At 37.8% G+C, this 17,035-nt stretch overlaps 2 protein-coding genes across 8 annotated transcripts; both read right to left on the reverse strand.

Annotated features, from left to right (window-relative positions):
* Positions 1 to 296: 296 nt before the first annotated feature.
* LOC144632775 (uncharacterized) lies at positions 297 to 5,748 on the reverse strand. 2 transcript variants are annotated; one of them, XM_078491500.1, is made up of 10 exons: positions 5,603 to 5,748; positions 3,864 to 3,931; positions 3,346 to 3,423; positions 2,700 to 2,792; positions 2,523 to 2,588; positions 2,173 to 2,253; positions 1,878 to 1,973; positions 1,563 to 1,628; positions 999 to 1,086; positions 297 to 472 (listed from the first exon to the last, which is right to left on the reverse strand). In XM_078491500.1, exons 2-10 carry the CDS (start codon positions 3,919 to 3,921, stop codon positions 439 to 441), a joined length of 660 nt encoding a protein of 219 aa, XP_078347626.1. In that variant the 5' UTR covers positions 3,922 to 3,931; positions 5,603 to 5,748; the 3' UTR covers positions 297 to 438. The 2 variants fall into 2 exon arrangements, with proteins under 2 accessions (XP_078347626.1, XP_078347627.1); XM_078491501.1 differs by lacking the exon at positions 5,603 to 5,748 and adding an exon at positions 4,501 to 4,696.
* Positions 5,749 to 7,144: 1,396 nt separating this feature from the next.
* Positions 7,145 to 16,850, reverse strand: LOC144632193 (uncharacterized). 6 transcript variants are annotated; one of them, XR_013566866.1, is made up of 17 exons: positions 16,578 to 16,848; positions 15,198 to 15,281; positions 15,032 to 15,103; positions 14,627 to 14,680; positions 13,969 to 14,040; positions 13,564 to 13,602; positions 13,330 to 13,386; positions 13,150 to 13,191; positions 12,426 to 12,512; positions 12,231 to 12,302; positions 11,824 to 11,949; positions 11,471 to 11,560; positions 11,331 to 11,369; positions 11,090 to 11,122; positions 9,464 to 9,890; positions 7,956 to 8,566; positions 7,145 to 7,895 (listed from the first exon to the last, which is right to left on the reverse strand). XR_013566866.1 is itself a non-coding variant. In XM_078490792.1 (15 exons), the coding sequence occupies exons 2-15, from the start codon at positions 15,259 to 15,261 to the stop codon at positions 8,068 to 8,070; spliced, it is 900 nt and encodes a 299-aa protein (XP_078346918.1). In that variant the 5' UTR covers positions 15,262 to 15,281; positions 16,578 to 16,848; the 3' UTR covers positions 7,933 to 8,067. The 6 variants fall into 6 exon arrangements, 2 of the variants coding, with proteins under 2 accessions (XP_078346918.1, XP_078346917.1); XR_013566868.1 differs by lacking the exon at positions 11,331 to 11,369 and having other exon boundaries at positions 16,578 to 16,850; XR_013566867.1 differs by lacking the exon at positions 9,464 to 9,890 and having other exon boundaries at positions 7,956 to 8,120.
* Positions 16,851 to 17,035: the final 185 nt, after the last annotated feature.

Consider the following 17,035-nt stretch of genomic DNA (forward strand, 5'->3'; position numbering starts at 1 on the left):
TCTTTTTTCATCTACAGTTTTTAAAACGCCCCTGCTCTTTCAATACAGAGGCATAACCTTGCAAACCTTTTTGTAACATTTAGCAGCGTCCGTTTCTCAGTTTTTTTATAATTAACAACAACATTATTTTTGCTTTCTTCGAGGACACTAAGGTGGTCTGTACCTATATACTAACGTGCTGCCACTTGGGGTTCGGGCCACCATAACAAGACAACCCGACTTCAAAAGGGTTTCGATTCAGTAGTTTAAAAGACAAAAGAAATGAGCATTTACGATAAAATTGAACCACTAATAAATAAATTACAAAATAAAGTTCTTTATTTCATCTCCCCGTGTCTTAAAATCGATATATACAGAGTTTAGATGTGTTTGTTGAGAGTCCATTGTTAGAACTTGAGGTTAGTCGAGTCAACAACAGCAAGATTTTCCTGCATCACTTTAGCAAAGTCGCAGCTTCTTCTTCAATGTTTCCCTAAAATAAAAGAAATAAATATCTCAAATAAAACGAGGAATTTAATTTTTCACGTTTTGTATACACGTGATTGCAGAAACGTTGACCCATGGAAAGCATAAACCAAACTGTCCTTGAACGATGCAACCCAAATGTTTACTGGGAAATCGGTAACAAAATAATTGTCGTCTGTGACAGAATGGTCATTATAATAAGCCAGGTTGCATAAATCATGCTCTTAAAACTCTCAAAGGAAGAAAATGTCTTGATTTTAAAATAAATGGAATATTGCTACGCTTACCGATGCTGTCTACCAAGAATCCCATTCGGTCTTGTCGTTCCTGGTGTAAGCTTTTCATTGGGTCAACGACGTTTTTTTAATGTGATGCACGCTGAAGTGTTAAAACTGAAGAAGCATAGTGCGTTTGAACTTCAACGGACGTTTATTATACGTTTCCAGAGAAGTCCGAAGCCCGTACATGAAAAACATGAAGTAGCCTGTTTTACCTATATTCTGAGTGTTTTTGCAAAGTACAATACTCCTTACCCTGTATTTGCCTCCTCTTGCGGAACTGATCTCCTCTTCTTCTGAGGGACAGCAATATGTGAACGGGTAAGCACAGTGCTGCTGTGACCTTTTTAAATAAAGTCAAATGAGTAAACTTTTAGCCTAGTTGATAACAAGCTCCGACACTTTACTCCGATTTTGGTAGCGTTTCTCCCCCACGTGGGGGAGAAACGCGTGCCGAGCCCTAAGAACGTCTGCGTAGGAGGCTACCTTGAATGGGATGCTAGTCCATCACAGTTCACTTCCCAGCATTCTGTCACTTTGCCCCAGCAATTCAACAGTACACATTTATACTTCTGGGTGGAGAGAGCCACTCTGACGGTAACGTATCTTACCCGAGAACACAAGTCGGTGACCCTGGCCATGGCTCGAGCCCAGACCACTCGATCCGGAGTCCACCTCACTAACCATTAGGCCACCGCGCCTGGCACACTCATTTATTATATATAAACATTGAAATACAACACTGTTCATAGCAAAGCTGTCTGCAAAGTTGAGCTGTTTTTAAAGTGGGTTATTCGTAATACTTATACATTCTCTTACCATATGGATCTCCTCCAACAGTGTCGAAATAAACATTACGGTGTCTGGCGGCTTGGTTAAGCTGTTCTGTGAGGAGAAATTTGCAAATTGGAATAAGAGAGATTTACTATAGTTTAAAAAACCATATTTAAGTTGCTTTGTTTATAACTAAAGCGTAAAAACTTGGCAAAATTTCCAGGAGATTTAATATGACTGGCTTTTAGTTTATTTATAGATTGTAAGTTCAATCTCAAAATAAATAAAAAAATTCACATCGGTTCTCTGTATATAGAATAACAATGGTCAAAACCAACACAATAGAGACATATAACGTACCGATGGTGTATCTCTTGTCGTCATCTGGATGTCTTCCTCCAGTGACTTGCTCCTCAAAGAAAGCTGAAGGAAGCTGACTTCCCGCCACATTTTGTGCTAAACAAAGAAAGCAAATCAGTAACACTTACAGCTCTTGTGTAGTAATTGATTTGAGTACGAATTCTGTTTAAAACATGCACGTGATTTTTCGAAGCTTTTATCAAATAAGCTAAGAAGCCACTAAACGTTACTTTAGGTACAATAATAGACAAGAAGTGAAGTGAGAAACTTTCACTCTAGATCATATACTACTCACGTGATTCTGCCTGCATAATTGATCTCCTCTTCTTGTGAGGGACAGCAATATGTGAACGGGTAAGCACAGTGCTGCTGTGACCTATTTCATGTGCACAAAACAAAAGGTTAATTTTTTAACATAATTAATCCACTCTTCTCCCCCCCCCCCCCCTTCCGTTTGAACCTTCCAATTGGTTTGGTTTGATGGCTTAATGGATCAGCGAGAACCTCTCTCAAACAAAAACGAGTGTTATCAACGCTTGCCAAAGTTGACTATTTTTGACCTCTTTTGTAATCCGCTAATTTCATTCTGTCTACTAGCAAAAGTAAATGCAACCGTATATGCAAAAGTTTTAATTAAACGCTCACCATATGGATCTCCTCCGACAGTGTCGAAATAAACATTACGGTGTCTGGCGGCGTGGTTTAACTGTTCTGTGAGGATACAATTATTACACACACAAAAATAAACATTGGACAAATTGAAAACTGGAGGAGGGTTATAAAAGACATAAGTAAAATAATAATCACATCATGTAAAAGTACCGATGGAGTATCTCTTGTCGTCATTTGGGTGTCTTCCTCCAGTGACTTGCTCCTCAAAGAAAGCAGAAGGTAGTGGGTTTCCTACAGTCTGGGCTAAAAAGCGATACACAAATTAATTATTGTTATTTTAGGCTTCTTCGTATATTCTTAATGACCTGCTTGCTTGTATAGGTGTTTTTGCCAAAAAAGCTGATTTTTATCCTCCACGCAATGCCGCCGAGGCATATTTTCTCTCAGCCTTATTCCATACCATGGGAGGAGGGTCTGGAGTAATTAAACATTTCCCGCCATCTGACAGTTCGACGATCCAATGTAATAATCGCGAGTAGCTCCGGCACGTGGTGAACTGTTTTCATGTGACGTCACGGTAGCCATATCCGGCGCTGTAAGGGCCTGTCTCATTATGCTTGCATACTTTTAAGCAAAGTTGTCAAGCAAAGATATCGAGCATTGGCATAATACTGCAAAGTTTTTGCGACTTTTTGTATTAATCATATTGTAGCATAATAGTGATGCTATTTGAGCAGATGGCATTCGTTAAGCACAATAGCATAATAGTGTTAGACATTGAACATAAGGTAGACAGAGCCGATCGATATAGCAAAACTCTTTTTTAGTGAATACACTTCACAAAGCGTATACTTACCTGTGTTTGCAGGATCTGGAATATCACTCTTTTTAAATCCATTCATTCCATTTTGACCCGCATATGGTATTTCCCAGCCTTTAGAGAAGAAAGTAACAAAGACACTTAACAAAGAACACTATCGCCATATCTCTCAAGAATTCGGTGACGAAAACATTTACTGAGCCCGCAGTTTTCGATCAGGCAGTTGCTAAGTCACAAGACTAACTCAGTCTTTTGGAACACTGGTGCTCTTAGTCTTATTTTTACCGATAATAGACTGAATGCGCAGCTGTAGTTTTGCAAAATTTTTGATGCAGTGATGCAGTCAAGCTAAAATCTGAAAAGAAGTCAAGAATATCGGTGCTTGCCTTCTAGTCTAGCGCGTAAATTTGATCCAACTCTCTTCGGTTGAGCATAGAATAAGATCTAAACAACCCTAGGCTTTTGGTCCGATCCAAACTTTCTTTTACTGAACTTGGTTCAAAAATCAAAATCAATTTTGACGTACATTAGAACTATTGCATTTATTTAAATACCTTTGCATAGGACAACAGCTCCACATAGGATACTGATCATAGGCATAAAACTTCCCATTTTGGCGAACCTGACAAGGAAAACACAAATTATACATCAGGCGAGACTACCAGTCCAACATATTTGGAATATATCTACATGCTCTTTCGCAGGGTGCGTTTCCCTTCACATTAAAGGGGAGCACGCCCTTTGGGACGAGGTTGACATATCTGTAGGTATCTCTTTTGCACCATTTCTTTTGGTTGCTTTTGGTTGGTCATAGTTTGATTATGGTTTGACGAAATCTCCCGTAGTAAGCAAAGAAAGGCAAAATTGACAGGTTATAAATATCTGGTTAGTAACCTCGTTCATTGGGTCTCTCGCTTCCCACCCCCAAGAACGGGAAGAGAGAGAGAGAGAAAGAGACTTTCAGGTTAGTTGGATGGTTATGGGATTAACACCGCAAAAACACTCAGTCAAAAAAGATCTGTAGTCCTTCATTTTCCAGGGGTCTCGCCTCCAGTTTTCCCTTTGCCGTTTTTCTCTCGCCTCTTCTTGCTTCTCGCTCGACAAACGAAAGGAAATGAGATACTGCTCGTATTCTATTATTCTACAAAACCATGTTAGCAACCACTAGTGCAATAACAAATACAATCGTACAGTTGATATAGGCCCAATCAACTCTGAAACAGTGTCCCTGCTAAAGAAGGTCATACTTGACTTGATAGTGTGCGAATCTTGACCAAACAGCTAAATCTTTTCTCGTGTAAGATCCATATAAGTTAGCTAGAATCAACTTTAATTTCTACAGATTTGTCTAAAGCAACCGTTTAGTTAATTGCCAAAAAATCTTGGTAATAAAACATACATTATTAAACAACCTTGGCAACCTAACACCAATTCACGCTTTACAGAAAGAATATCGAAGCTCAGTGTCTTTGAAGATCCCCCTCCTCGATAAATTCGTTTCGTCCAAGACGAGTTTTCCTGTGTTACAGTCAATGTTCGCGTGTATTGGTGCCTTGTGTTACGATGTTATTTTTAAAAAGATCAAAGAAACACCCGACATACAGGTTATTTGTTGATTATGTTGTCACTGGTATTACCAAGGAAGATCACAAGCCCTTAAGCCTAGATAGAAGACTGAGTAAAACTTAAATTGTTTTGTGCAACAGAAGTTTCTTAATTTCCAGTTTCTTTCCCTCTGACACTGAAAACAAGTCGAAACGAGAATGCAATTTTAATATTTATAATCACTTCTCGTTACCAGACAATAATATATCATATCTTGAAAGATATTTCAACCTGAAACAAGAGTTATTGATACGTTGGACCAATACGATTCTCCAGTAAATTCCACTTCACTACAGTACTTTAAATTAGAGGCATCAGAGTTCTAACAGTCCGTTTTGAAAAAACGTACGTGTATGTTATATTATTTTACTTATCCTTAGCTAATAACCTCACAATAACGAGAAAAATACTGTCATTTATGGACTCTTCAGACGCAGTTCATTGCAACCTTTAGTTGTACTGTTATTTGCAATTAAAAAGGAAACCCAACATGTAGGTACAAGCTAATCTTAGTAAAAACGTAAAACAGTCAAATACCCTGTGTAGTTATTTCATAACAGCAATGTTTCCAAACTTCTGACAGTCTGGTCCGCAATAAGCGAATATATATTATCAACATAGCAATTTAATTCTCACTACTCTCTAACCGAATTACAAATGCTAATTTAATTTTTCGCTAGTTACTTACCAAGTGCTATCCTCTCGAAGCTATAATCAGAGAGTTTAAACTGATTTTACGTTGGATTTCACCCGACGGTAAAATTGTTCACGGCGCAGCTGACTTCCGTCGTTGAACCGTATCTACGTTAGTTTTCATCATGGTGGCTTGCCACAAGCAAGCTTTGTGATTGGTCGGTGTCGTATTCTTCTGTCAAACAGGTATGACTTTTACTTATCACGCCTGATAGGTCAATAATATCAATATCCTTTTTCAAAAATGACGTGTTTGTAATTTAAACCACAGAAACCGTGTAAGTGCGTTTTTGTTTATTGACTACAAGAAAGAGTTTGACCTTACAGAACTTGTACTGTGCGTTCTCTTACGGAGTTTAATCGAGAGAACTTGCATTGATTGTCGTTAATCTCAAGGACCGTAGCAGGATTGTTCACTTCCGATGGCAATGTAGGCTCTTCCTGATTATGCCAGCATTTTGACCGGCATTATTTGACTAAACGAGCATTTTGTTGGTCTTTTTCTCAAAAACTTTTGCTAGCATAATTTAGCATTTTTCCCCAATTTTATCGACACTTTTGTTGTCAAAAGCATAACTTTGCTTGTTTTTGGTGTTCTTACATTGCTTAGGAAACTCCAATTCTCAAAGCTCTCCACTTGTAACCAGTCCTTGCTAAAAAATCCAAACAAGAGGGCGTAGGCCACGCCATCGTCACGAAAAACTTGCAGGTCATAGAAGGAAGTCACGAGCAGAAAAAAAGCTTGTTCCTGCAATAAAAGGGATACAAAGAAGCAGAAGATGTTTTTTCCTTATTCAGTTAACGGACAGCACACGCGATGCCTTGTTTTGTTTGTATTTCTTCAAAATTACACTGACAAGCATAATGTTGAAAAATGAACATAATTTGAGCAATATTGGACAAAAAACGAGCATTGCTAAGAGCATTAAATGCCAGTTTTACTAGCAAAATCGGGAAGGACCTATGGCAATGTGTCAGAAGCGGGTTCTCAGGGTAGTAAAAGGAGTAACATTTTAAGCTTTCCAGTTTGTTTGGGGTTTTGACGACAGTTGGAAGTCTCATTTATTTTTCGGTTTATGTGTGAAAAATCCTTCCCTGAATCATGAACCCATGCAGGTTTCACGCCCTTTCGGCATTTTGTTGTATGCTATTTAGTAAAAGTTTTGCTTGAATTTGGATGAATTAGCCTGCAGGAACAGACTTTTGCCTTTTTTTCGCGAGAATCGCGACCCGGGCAGCAAGGAGAATGGAACTAGCGAGTGCATATTATTGTAAACTTGCGTCGCCAGTGGGCCTGGCGACGCAAGTTTATAGTCCAAAATACAAAAGCAAGAAGTCTTCATAGATAAACTCGAGAAAGTAATTTTGCTTTTGTTGGCGATAATAAAGAAGTGAAAGTATGTGCGGCATTAACTAGTGTGTTACCATGAAGATATGACAGTCAAGGTATCACATTTTCACGAGCAATGAAACACAAACTTGTACTTCAAACTTACAAAAACACGCTTGACTCAAAATAAAAACCATGCATTCTTGATAACTCAATCTTTATTTCACGCAAGATATCTTTCCGTTCTACAAACCCTAATTGGGCATTATCAGTAAAAGTGGAACAAAATATCAAGCCATGTGTCTGTGTCTCTTGGAAATTTTCAATTCGTTCAAGAAAAATCTATCTCAGTCTTATCGTAACAACAGGCTAGCTAATGCTCGATATACCACCGTAAAACGGTGGTTAAAACAACTTTAGTATAAAGTAAAACACGATCAAGGTTCTTTTAAAATTAATTCCCAAACCAGAATTATTTATTCGCCTTAGTATCGAAGCATAGTTAACGAACTATTATTAATATTATTAACTGTGTGCCATATTGTACTGGAATTGGTTGCCATGGCAACTTAAAACAATTCACTCTCTGACCGACTTTGGTTCAGGAAGGGAGCATAAACGCATACTAACCTTAGCCTTTTTAAGAACTACTTTGAACATTATTTGACTGAGGAGAGGAATTTCTTTAAATATTTACAAACGTGCAAGCTAGCAGTCTACGTAAGAATAATATTTCTTCTCACAGTTGTGAGAAATGTGAGGTTTGGAGGAACTGAGATTCGACTTTATATGGCAGCATCTTGAAATAAATAGAACTCACAAAGAACAGTAAATTTTGTAATCAAAGTTTAACTTCTGAAAGACCCTGAAATTGCTCGTCAACAAACGCCGCTATATCAGCGTTGGTCTTTCTAAATGTAGGCTCCGAAAAAACTTATATGGACGGCGGGGCACCGTCCTCATATTGTTAGTTTTTTGTTTTTTTTTTTTTTCAGCGTCTTAATTTATGGTAAATCACGTGACCTCTTGGCTGCTAAAACTCAGTAAGTTGACAGCCATTGGGTATTTACACATGATTGACAGGAGTCAGTGTCTCCCGGTTTTCATTGTTATCACTGTTGTGTTCTTTATTAACCTTTCTTCATCGGCTTCAATTTTGTCATTATGTCGTCTATTGTTTCACCTGTGTGACATTGAAAGAAGGCAAAATGATTTTTAAAACAAAGTTACACAATTTTTAAAGCTTCAAGATTTATTCTTAAACAACTTGTTTTATATATTACAGTAAAATTTTGTTAAAGATTTGTTGATACTACTAAATACCATTTTTTCTAATTTTGTGTCCCTAATTTAATTTCGGACAATATTTTTCTCTTTTTCTTGCTAAATCCTATACACGCAATTTGCTGCGTTACTGCCTTGGTCAGTTTTTTGGCATCTACTCTAAACCTCGTACAGTATGTCATTAAGTTATCCTACGTCATAAAGAAAGATTATTTTGTTTACTTCCCTATCCAGTGGATAGAACCAGTGGATAGACCCAAACGTGTACAATGGCAGACTTGACACGACTCATGAAACTCAAGGCCCCGTTAAAATTCCATGTGGGGTGTAGCCTGCGAGCAGGCTCTCTTTTCGGGGGCAACGTGAATATTGAACTCTTCGAGCGCCGAAGGCGCGATCCCGCGAGTGCCGAAGGCGCGATTCGGCGAGCGAAGCGAGCCGCTGGGCGAGCGAAGCGAGCCGCTGGGCGAGCGAAGCGAGCCCGCGATCAAAATTGAGAGCCTGCACGCACGCCATTGAATTTCAAATCCGGCGCGTTCGTCCACGAACGCAGCACTCTGATTGGTCAAAAATGACAGGCTCAATTAATGTGAGAAAAACCAGCGTCCAAAACAAAGCCAAGTCAACTACGGCGTCCGTGAATAGACACGCGAGTTTCGTTCAGCAGCGTTCATGAAGCATTTTGGAAACTTTTGCTTGATTCTAACGATCTCCTTAACTTAAAACAAGAACAGAAAGATGCGGTAAATTGTCTTCTAGAAGGACGAGATGTTTTGCGGTTATGCAAACCGGTTACGGCAATTGCTTCATCGCGGCTCCCATCGCGATTTGACGCTTCAAATAAATTTTCCGTTTACATGCGAACCTATTTACCAGTTCCATATTTTACCAAAAATGTACACTTGCAGATACAGCAACATTCACTCTCTTTGTTTACAACTGTTTTCGAAATAAACGCGCGAGCGTTCGATCGATCTATGAAGAGCCATCAATCGATATATTGACACCGGAAGCGTAGCGAGTTGTCAACAAGTTGTCACATTTCGAGGGGCCGGAATTGAAATTCAATGGCTTGCGTGCAGGCTCTCCCTCTGCGGGCTCGCTTCGCCCACGCCCACGCACTCGCGCCTTCGGCACTCGCGGGATCGCGCCTTCGGCGCTCGAGTAGTTCAATATTCCCGCTGCCCCCGAATAGAGAGCCTGCTCGCAGGCTATGTGGGGTGCAAAAGACATGACCTTGACACACACCATCTTTGAGTAAAGGTGTGTGACAGAAAACGACATTCTAACTAAAGTGCAGTAGCTTATCCATTACGTAAAAAACAAATGTTTTCTGTTTCACATTAATTAATCCTTTAAGTCCAAAACTTAATTAGCATCCAATGTATCCTGACAAATATATCAAAAAATAACAAACCTGCTGGGCATGATATGAGGAAAATGATCACAAAAGAGAAATTTCCTGGATAATTTGATTTAAAATTCTTCCAACTAGTTAATTCTATACATAAATCAAGGCCATTAAAGAGAATTGGTACGGTTTATATCGGGACTTAAAGGATTAATTTTTTAGATTGTTACTAAAGGACAATAAGGAACTTTGTTAAAAGATTCTCAATCTCTGAATTAATTTTGTTCCTTGACCCTCGGCTTGTGGTCCGTTTGTTACCTGCCATTAATTAAAAATACGCGAAATTACTTTAATAGATTGTCTACTTTAGTGTGAGTGAATTACAAGATGATGACATTAAGCATGGTGTGAAATCTGAGCATGTATCTGAGTCTAAGTCTAAGGCCTGGTTCACACTAGCGACATAACGACATAACTGCAAGGTCACGCAAATGCAAACAAAAACCTCATGTTGATGTTCTATGTCACAAGTGTGAACAACATAACATAACGACATAGTTGGAACATAATGACATAAGCATAACGACATAAGAAAAGAACTCAACTTTTCCTTATGTCGTTATGTCCATGTCGTTATGTCGTTATGTCCATGTCGTTATGTCGTTATGTCCATGTCGTTATGTCGTTATGTCCATGTCGTTATGTCGTTATGTCGCTAGTGTGAACCAGGCTTAAGAAACCTTAATTTTTCTTAAATAATCCCGTTAAATTAATAAGCCCTCACTTGAAAGATACCCCAAGGACTTCTATAGAGGAGTTTGGCTGAGATATTTAGAGTTATGCGCGATAACTTTAAGAACTTGTATGTAAATACGAACTTGATGCGACAAATGGTTAAAACGTTTTCAATTTCGAATACTTTTGCCTAAGAAGAGAATCCTAAAACATGGCATCTCGGTAAACATGCACCGGTTATATGCATAAATATCAAATGGTGTCGTCATCTTGTCAATCATAAATACAACTGGCTTCAATTTTAGTAAGTAATGGAAACTTCAGCCTAGCATTCAAATAAAGTCATTCTAAAACAAAAAAGTTAAAAAGGAAAAAGTATCAGGGTTTTTTATTGAGAAAAAAAGAGAAAGCTGGCATTTTTAAAAGATACAAGGATAAAATTTTATTACTTACTTTGGTTTTGTTCTTGCAATTTCTCTCCCTTTTTTGTTCTTTTTTTCAAATATTTATTATTCATGCCATACTTAATTCTACAACAAAAAATATTGAAAATTCCATTTTTGTTTTGCCCTTTTTATCATTTACATAGCATACTATGGTATATTTCCTAAAATGATCAATTTAATAGTTTAGTATAAATCGAAGACCGAAGTGCAATTTTTTTTATTTACATTTTTTCTTTATTTGACGGATGGCTAATGTTCAATACTTCAAATATACGAAAATAATCGATGCAAAGACATCTACGGTGACCATAGCAACGGAATGTTCTCATTTAATACCTTTAGGTAGCCCTGATTTTTTCATGTCTTTGCCTAAAATGAGAAAATTCAAATAAAGTTAGTGAATTAATGTTATCATAAGCAGCGTCAGCATCAAAACTATCCTTTTTGAAATAATATGTAGTGTGAAAAAATAAATGTGAACGTTCGGAAACGGCCGAGCTCTTGCATTACAGCACATGACGAACGTTTTAGTTAAAATTGAAGAAATAGGAGGAAAGAAACAAAACTGCTTATTTACCTTTCGCTACATAACCGACTTTTTCTAATTTACTTGACCCTGAAAAAAATAAAACACAACGGATTTTAATTAGGAAAGTCCAACACCCTTGTCACTTACACAAGAACCAAATAAATAAACTAAAGCATAACTTGGACTACCTTTGCTTTGTTTTAGTAAAGATGATTTCTTCGTTTTGGTGACATCTCTTCTTTCTATCTTTAGCCCCGATGTCTTTGACCGTCTATACACTAAAGAAGGCGAAAGTCATGTGATTAAATTTTAAAGATTGCAGGTTGTGGAAGTTTTGTTTAGGATAAATTTTTTCATACTGAGAAAAAAAATGTGTAAATCGTGAGGAGATATTCGCTTGATGAAATGACATTATCCAAAAACTCACACTGAGAGAACTGTAAGTAAACCGAGAGAGCCAATATTTCAGTCAAATTAGCTACTCAGAAATAGAACGGCACTTCCTATAGGTTAGCGAAGACAAGACTGAAGCAAATCTTACCGTTGAGAATTCGCTGCGTTCTGGATGGTCTTTTAAAAAACTGCCCACTATTCTTGTAAACTCGGTTTCTATCGATTGTTCGAGGTCGAAGGTATTGTCTTCCTATCCCGTGATACCTCAAGCCCCCTGCCGAAAGGAAAATGTCTTATGCTTTAGTTGGTGCATTTTATAAACAAGACAAAAGGTCAAAAAACAACTGAAGATTATAGGGTATGTAGCTAGAGAGCTGAGAAGGAAGTTGACCAAACTTCGTTCTCAACATTTATGCGACTAAGGTGTTGCGTGAAGACTCAAGTAACAGCTTCGAAGGAGACTAAGAAAGATTGTCAAGAGACTTGAATACTTCAGGCTGAAGCTTTCAAGACATGACATCTGAGACATAAGTCCTTAAAGTTCTGCAAACTTACCGTCACTGGACGGAAGAAGATTTTGTTTTGCTATTGTCCTCGTTTCTAAATCTGGTGACAGCTCTTCGTTTCCTTGGAATGAAATGTAAATAAAAATTATAAAAACTGGCAACAGTCATATGGACAACATTTGAAGGGATTTTTCGCATCCATTGCAAGTGTTAAATTCCATCATCTGACAATCGTTAAACGTACCAGTCGCTTGTTGTAGTCCCCAGGTATTTGACCTAAAGGGGCCATTTGTTTCCTCGGAAAAATATCTACTACCTTCACCATCTGTTACTGTTGACAATAAGGCAAAAGAAATATTAAATAATTATTATAATTGAAGACTGTTTAACTGTTAAATTCGATAACAAAATCATCTATTAACCACTAAACAGTAATGCAGGGAAAATACAGCATTTCCAAATAACTAGTTTTAATAACCTAACGGTCATAAGTTACTATAAGATTATAACTCTGCATACAGGCCTAGTGGCCCATCAGGCCGGAGCATATCCCGGTTTCTGTGGCATGAAACCACTAGGAGTGTTTCTATTCTTCCCTGAATGTAATGCTAGTCCATCGAAGGGTTACCCCCAGCAGTAAATTCGCTGGTATCCATTTATACACCCGGGTGGAAAGAGGCATTGTGAGAGTAAAGTGTCTTGCCCAAGAACACAACCCAGTGCCCCGGCCAGGGCTCGAACCCGGACCGTTCGATCTGGAGTCTAGCGCACTACCAATTAGGCCACCGCGCCTCTGGGATATAAGTGAATCCCTGGAAGACCACAAAAGGGACACTGGTCGTCTTTATGCCTGTCGCTGGCGATAACATCTTAGCTCTGTACCAAACCCCGACACCAAACAATTGAGATGGTTCATTTCTTACATTACCATTACCACATGTAGATATTGATATACACCATTTTCATACCTTCAGAATTTGCCACTGTACTCTTTTTATGAGACTTTGGTACTGAGGGGAGAAAAGAAAACGGTTGGTCATTTAACTATATGGTTGGCAGAGACGGGATACCTGATAACTATACAATATATTGCACTACAAATCATTAGTTGTTACTGTAAATATAACAAGGCACAGTTTAATCCATACCTTGCTTATGAGTGTAATAAATTGGTAACTCGGCTCCGACTGGTAGTGAGAAGAAAACTGAAACAAAAATTACCATAATTTTAAAAAATCACAAAACTTCAAAGTTTTAGTGAAAGCATAAATTACAGTGGACCCCGATATCGAGGGCAGGGTGAATTTTTATGGGGTTAAATTGAGAAACGATACACTCAAATGCCAATAAACACCTGTCAAACAAAGTTGAGGAGGACTTACTTTTTTGAATTAAATTTTTCTTTTTATTTACTTTTCTTCCTGCAAGTAAAACAATGATTATGGTAAAAGATCAGAAGAAGTAGTTCACTTAAACGATCTATTCGTCAAAACCATTGTAGAAATGAGCTGAACTGTTCAAAGTTAGTTCCACTGCAACCTTTCTGTTTTCTAGGAAAGGGTGTCTCCTAGGCGTATGCACTTCAATTTTTAAAAATGTAGTATTTCACTAGACCGATGTACTTAATGTTGTTTCTAATAGCATTTGTGTTCCATAATACGACATATTCACTTCATTTCTGCTGATAACTTCTCCAAAATCTATCTTTTTAATTTATTAGTCATATTTAACATTTTATGCTTTTACAAACAAGTAGTGGGTTATGGTTTAGCCGATAGATTATTCACCTTTTGCTATGCTGGTTCGTGGCCCAACGTATACGTGTTTTACTACATGTTCTCTTGGGTATGGATACGGAACTGCAACAAAATACAGGGAGTACATAAAAGACATTAGATTGATTTCAATTTCGGTACACTTTGATATCGTTTTACTATTCTTTTCGAAGCGCGGGAAACGTGCGGCGGCAACTCATTGGTTTTGGTTTTACTTGTGACTGGATGAGTTATGTCAAGCCAAAGCAAATGCAATAACCTTGGAAACTCAAGTACGAAAACCGCTCTACGATGTTATAGCATTATAATAATTTTATAAAATAAGGAAGTATTACAGCTGATATAAATTGCTCTTTGATTATATTGGTCCACCGATGTGTTATACCGTTGTCTTCATTATATTAAGAAAATAGAGAGTTTCCAAAACTGTTTCCATCAACTGCTTTCCAATTTCTTCCAAAATCCCCTAAGTCTTTACAGCACCATTATTGCATTTGTTATAATTACATGTAACTTAGAAGGCATTATATAAAAGAACTTTGGGCATCTATAAAATGTCCTCGTCGAAGTCTCCCATGCAGGTTATAGCAGAACAAAACACGATTTAGATTTTTTTAATCGAAAATCCTAATGAAGAAAAGTAAATTAAACTACAAATTTCTAGGCTTACTTTCTCCTCTTTTCTTGTAAGCTGCAACATCTTGTGGTGGAGGGGTGGGGACAACTATCACAGAGAGAAATCATAACTGAAATTATTGACTACCTTGCTTATTATCGCGGGACTTAATTTTCGGATTTCAAAACTGGAAATACCCGAAATTTTTTTTTTCTTTTTTTTTTGCTGAACCGAATTTTTAAAAAACCCAAAAAAAAAAAAATAGTTTGTACATGTAGAGTTTTTATCAATAATTATTTGAAAATTCAGTTTAAAAGCCTGCAATCATAAAACGTATTCCCTTGTCGGAAAGTCATTGCTTCATCCTAAAGAATATAAACGCTTGCTTTTTTCACACGGTATGATTTTTTACATATCTACGTTTTCAACATAGATAATAACATTTTCATGTAAACTGACCTGATCTGTCCCTCCAAGTGGGCGTGTCCTTCCACGAGACCATCCCATGTGCACCTTTGACGAACACTTGAACTTCGAAATAAATCAAATTAATGCACTTTTTAAAACCAAAAACACACTCGTTTTACATGTTAAAATCACTTAAAAAGAAACTATTATAACATACCTGCATAACAAAACCCGCAGCTCCAAATAAAGAAGAAAGCAGTCAAGTTTGACAGTCTAGCCATTTTGGAAAGCGCGGCGACAGCTGTTAATAAAGAGGCACAATATATTGCATAAATACTACTAAATGTGTAGCATGTGTACTGTATACGTACCTGGTCTTAACAGAAAAGCTTTTAAAATTTACACTTCAAGCAGCTTGACTAGAATTCGAGTAACAATAACGCGATGTTCCCCGACACAGTATAACGCTAGTTTCAATGAGTAAACAAATCTGAATTAAAAACAATGTGCCTCAGTTAGAGTCAGAAGTTATGATTTAGTGATATTTATTTGTTATATTTTGTACTTTTCTAGTTGGTAAGGTCTGCATACGAGCCTAGTGACCCATCATAGCCAGGCCGGAGCTTAACCCGGATTCCGTAGCATGAAGCGACCAGGATTATTTCTACTCCTCCCCGGATGGGATGTTAGTCCATCGCAGGGTTACTTTCCAGCATTTAATTCGTCGGTACCCATTTATACACCTGAGTGGAGAGAGGCACTATTAGAGTAAAGTGTCTTACCCAAGAACACAACGCAGTGCTCCGGCCAGGGCTCGAACCCAGAACCATTAGGCCATTGTAAAGAAAATAAATTGTAATTACTTTTTGACTGGCTGGAATAGTTACCTAATCAACACGATCCCCAGGTCACGCTTCTGAGACAAACAAGCCAAAAAACAGCTATTTTCTCAGGCTTCTGCCAACTTTAGTTAAAAGAATTGTTATAAGATAAACAATAAAAACTATTTTCCCTTGAAAAAGAAATCTTTTTCCTAAACATTAAAAGTTTTTAATTTGGGGGCCGTGCAACATGTCAACCCCTCGTAATTAATAGTTGAGTGGGAGACTGGGACCTAGGAAAAATGTCTTCCATTTTTCCAAACGCAAAATATTCTTTAAACGAGTTAGGAAACAGTGAAGATTTTTTCTGGGAAGAGCTCCCGTCACTTTAGCAATAGCGTTCAACTGGTGCAAGAAAAGATGATGCTTTCTTGACCGGTGTTAATTCTATTTAATCCATCCGTCTTTATTCATGATCGTTCTCGTGCGAAGATTCACATCCCACACTGCCCGTGATCATTCATGCATGAATAATGTTTGCTGGTACGAAAAGCAACGTGAAACTTCGCAATCACTGTGGAATTTTATCTACAGAATTTTACCAAACCAAAACTGACATCTTCAACTAATCCGTCCTCGATAAAACAAAACTTTAAACGACTGAAGACCTTTACAAAACGTTCACAAATTCCCATGGCCGTGAACAGGTTTCAATGAACCAAAACAGATAAGCGAGAAAAACGTAACAAAAATTCATCTACGGAGAATATACAGACCTTCTGTTCAATTGCTTCCCTTTTAAATTCCAGTTATGCTTCGGATTTGCGGCTAAGCCATGTTAATTTCTTCGTTTTTTCCCGTCGCGTTTCTCGATTTATCGGTGAAAACGCTTTCAAGAATGGTGGCCTGTGATGTCATGTCTTCAATTTCAGCCACCCCACCTGTCCTTGGGGTCAGGTAGTTTTGGTTGGAACTGTTCGGCGGTCAATAGAGGCACCTGGGATTGAAGGCAGGGTAGACAAAGGTGTTTTGGTGCGACATAGAAGCCGACAAAAGTCAACGAAGGATACACCCTGCTTCGTGAACAGAATGTTAACGACTTGCCATGGTTCCATTAACACGGAAAACACAAAATTTTTAACCCTTACAAAAATTAATCGACTCGCGTCCACAAGAGTAGTTTTGATCAAAAAATTAATCTTTATCAGATATAAGGAAAATCTAGTTCCATTCC

The sequence above is a fragment of the Oculina patagonica genome, chromosome 12 (assembly GCF_052425735.1).
Source record: "Oculina patagonica isolate OP01 chromosome 12, crgOcupat, whole genome shotgun sequence".
Taxonomy (NCBI): domain Eukaryota; kingdom Metazoa; phylum Cnidaria; class Anthozoa; order Scleractinia; family Oculinidae; genus Oculina; species Oculina patagonica.